The following is a 1,639-nucleotide window of genomic DNA, read 5'->3' on the forward strand; positions in this document are numbered from 1 at the left end:
GAGGGGACAAAACTGAACCCAGGAATCGAGGTGTGGCCTCACCAGTGCCCCCAGCAGAGGGAGACAATCCCTGCCCTGGTGCTGCTGGCCACAGCAGTGCTGGGACAAGCTCAGATGCCATTGACTTTCTTGGCCACCTGGTCCCACTGCTGGCTCCTCATCAGCCACTGGTGACCAACACCCCCAGGCCCTTTTCCCCGGGCAGTTTCCAGCCGCTCTGCTCCCAGCCTGGAGTGATGCAGGGGGTTACTGTGACCCAGGAGCAGGACTCGGCACTTGGCCTGGTTGATCCTCAGCCCATTGGCCTCGACCCACTGATCCAGCCTGTCCAGACCCCTCTAGAACCTTCCTTCCATCCAGCAGATCCACAGGCCCACCCAACGTGCTGTCTGGAAACTCACCGTGTTCAGACACAGTCCGTACTCGCTGCATGCAGTAGAAGCAGATGATGCATGAGCCCCTCAGACACGCTCCGGGTTTGTCTTGCAGGTGTGGTGCGCTCCGTTAAGGAGACGCTGAGCAGCCAGTTTGTGGAGAACTGCAAGGGCGTCGTTCAGAGGCTGACGCTGCAGGAGCACAAGATGGTGTGGAACCGAACAACCCACCTCTGGTACGTGCCCGCTGCCCACGACCATCCAGCTGAGGTGCCCTCGGAGGGACAGACGCCCTGAAATGACCTCGGGCATGGCCAGAGTGACCACGATGCCCAGTTACAGCTGCCACAACAGGGCACATCTGGCTGTTTTCAGGGCTGGGGCCTTTCCGAGTCCACACAGGGGCTGTAGACAACAAGCACAGAGTCACCCAAGGTGGGCAGGGCGTTTGTCAGCAGCTCCGTGGTGTTGTTACGGAGGCGGCCACAGGATGGTGTTTGCCGAGCAAAATGACACCTTCAAAGCAGAAATGCAGTTGGGTTTGGGTGATACCCGCACCCAGGGGTGCTGCTCCCACGAGCTCTTGGCGACGCTCTCCTGGCCTTGGCTCATCGAATTCACGTGTGACGGGCAGCACTGCTCCTCCTCTTCTCCTCCCACCCTGCCAGGGTGGATTCTGGCAGCCATGGGGAGATGAGGGGGGATCAGGAGGGCCAAGGAGCTCCTCCAGTGCTGGGCGAAGCCCACGCTGCCTCTGCAGGGACCACGGGAGCATCGAGGTGAGGGTGGAGCAGCCTCACGCACGGCCCGGTGACGGCCCTGCCAGGGGAGAAGTGCTGCTGTCCAGAGTCACGCCCGAGTCCGCTTGGCCCAGGGCAGGGGACGTGGTGGTCCCCAGAATCGTCAGCTCAGCCCAACAGGGGAGGCTGTAACACTTGCCTTTGCTTTGTCCCCTCCTCTCCTTCCCCAGGAACGACTATGAGAAGATCATCCACCAGCGAACCAACACCACCCCCTTTGACCTGGTCCCTCAGGAGGCCGGCGCCGGCATGGCCGTCAGGGTGATGAAGCCACTGGAAGCCGCCGAGCTCAGCCTGGAGACGGTGTACGAGAAGTTCCACCCCTCTGTGCAGTCCTTCACCGACGTCATCGGTCACTACATCAGCGGCGAGCGCCCGAAGGGCATCCAGGAGACGGAGCAGATGCTGAAGGTGGGCACGGCGCTGACGGGGGGGGGCGAGCTGGTCCTGGACAACGCCACCATC

The 1,639-nt window shown here is 62.0% G+C and overlaps 1 protein-coding gene across 1 annotated transcript in view; it reads left to right on the forward strand.

The window, feature by feature from the left end:
- Positions 1–489: 489 nt before the first annotated feature.
- Positions 490–1,639, forward strand: part of MUL1 (mitochondrial E3 ubiquitin protein ligase 1) — a gene marked incomplete at its 5' end in the record, with an annotated part of 1,675 nt that continues 525 nt past the window's right edge. The window contains 2 exons of the mRNA XM_010140038.1: positions 490–610; positions 1,345–1,639. Coding sequence (XP_010138340.1) covers positions 490–610; positions 1,345–1,639 — 416 coding nt within the window. The remainder of the gene's footprint in view (positions 611–1,344) is intronic.

This window comes from Buceros rhinoceros, unplaced genomic scaffold, assembly GCF_000710305.1.
Source record: "Buceros rhinoceros silvestris isolate BGI_N320 unplaced genomic scaffold, ASM71030v1 scaffold45827, whole genome shotgun sequence".
Lineage (NCBI taxonomy): Eukaryota > Metazoa > Chordata > Aves > Bucerotiformes > Bucerotidae > Buceros > Buceros rhinoceros.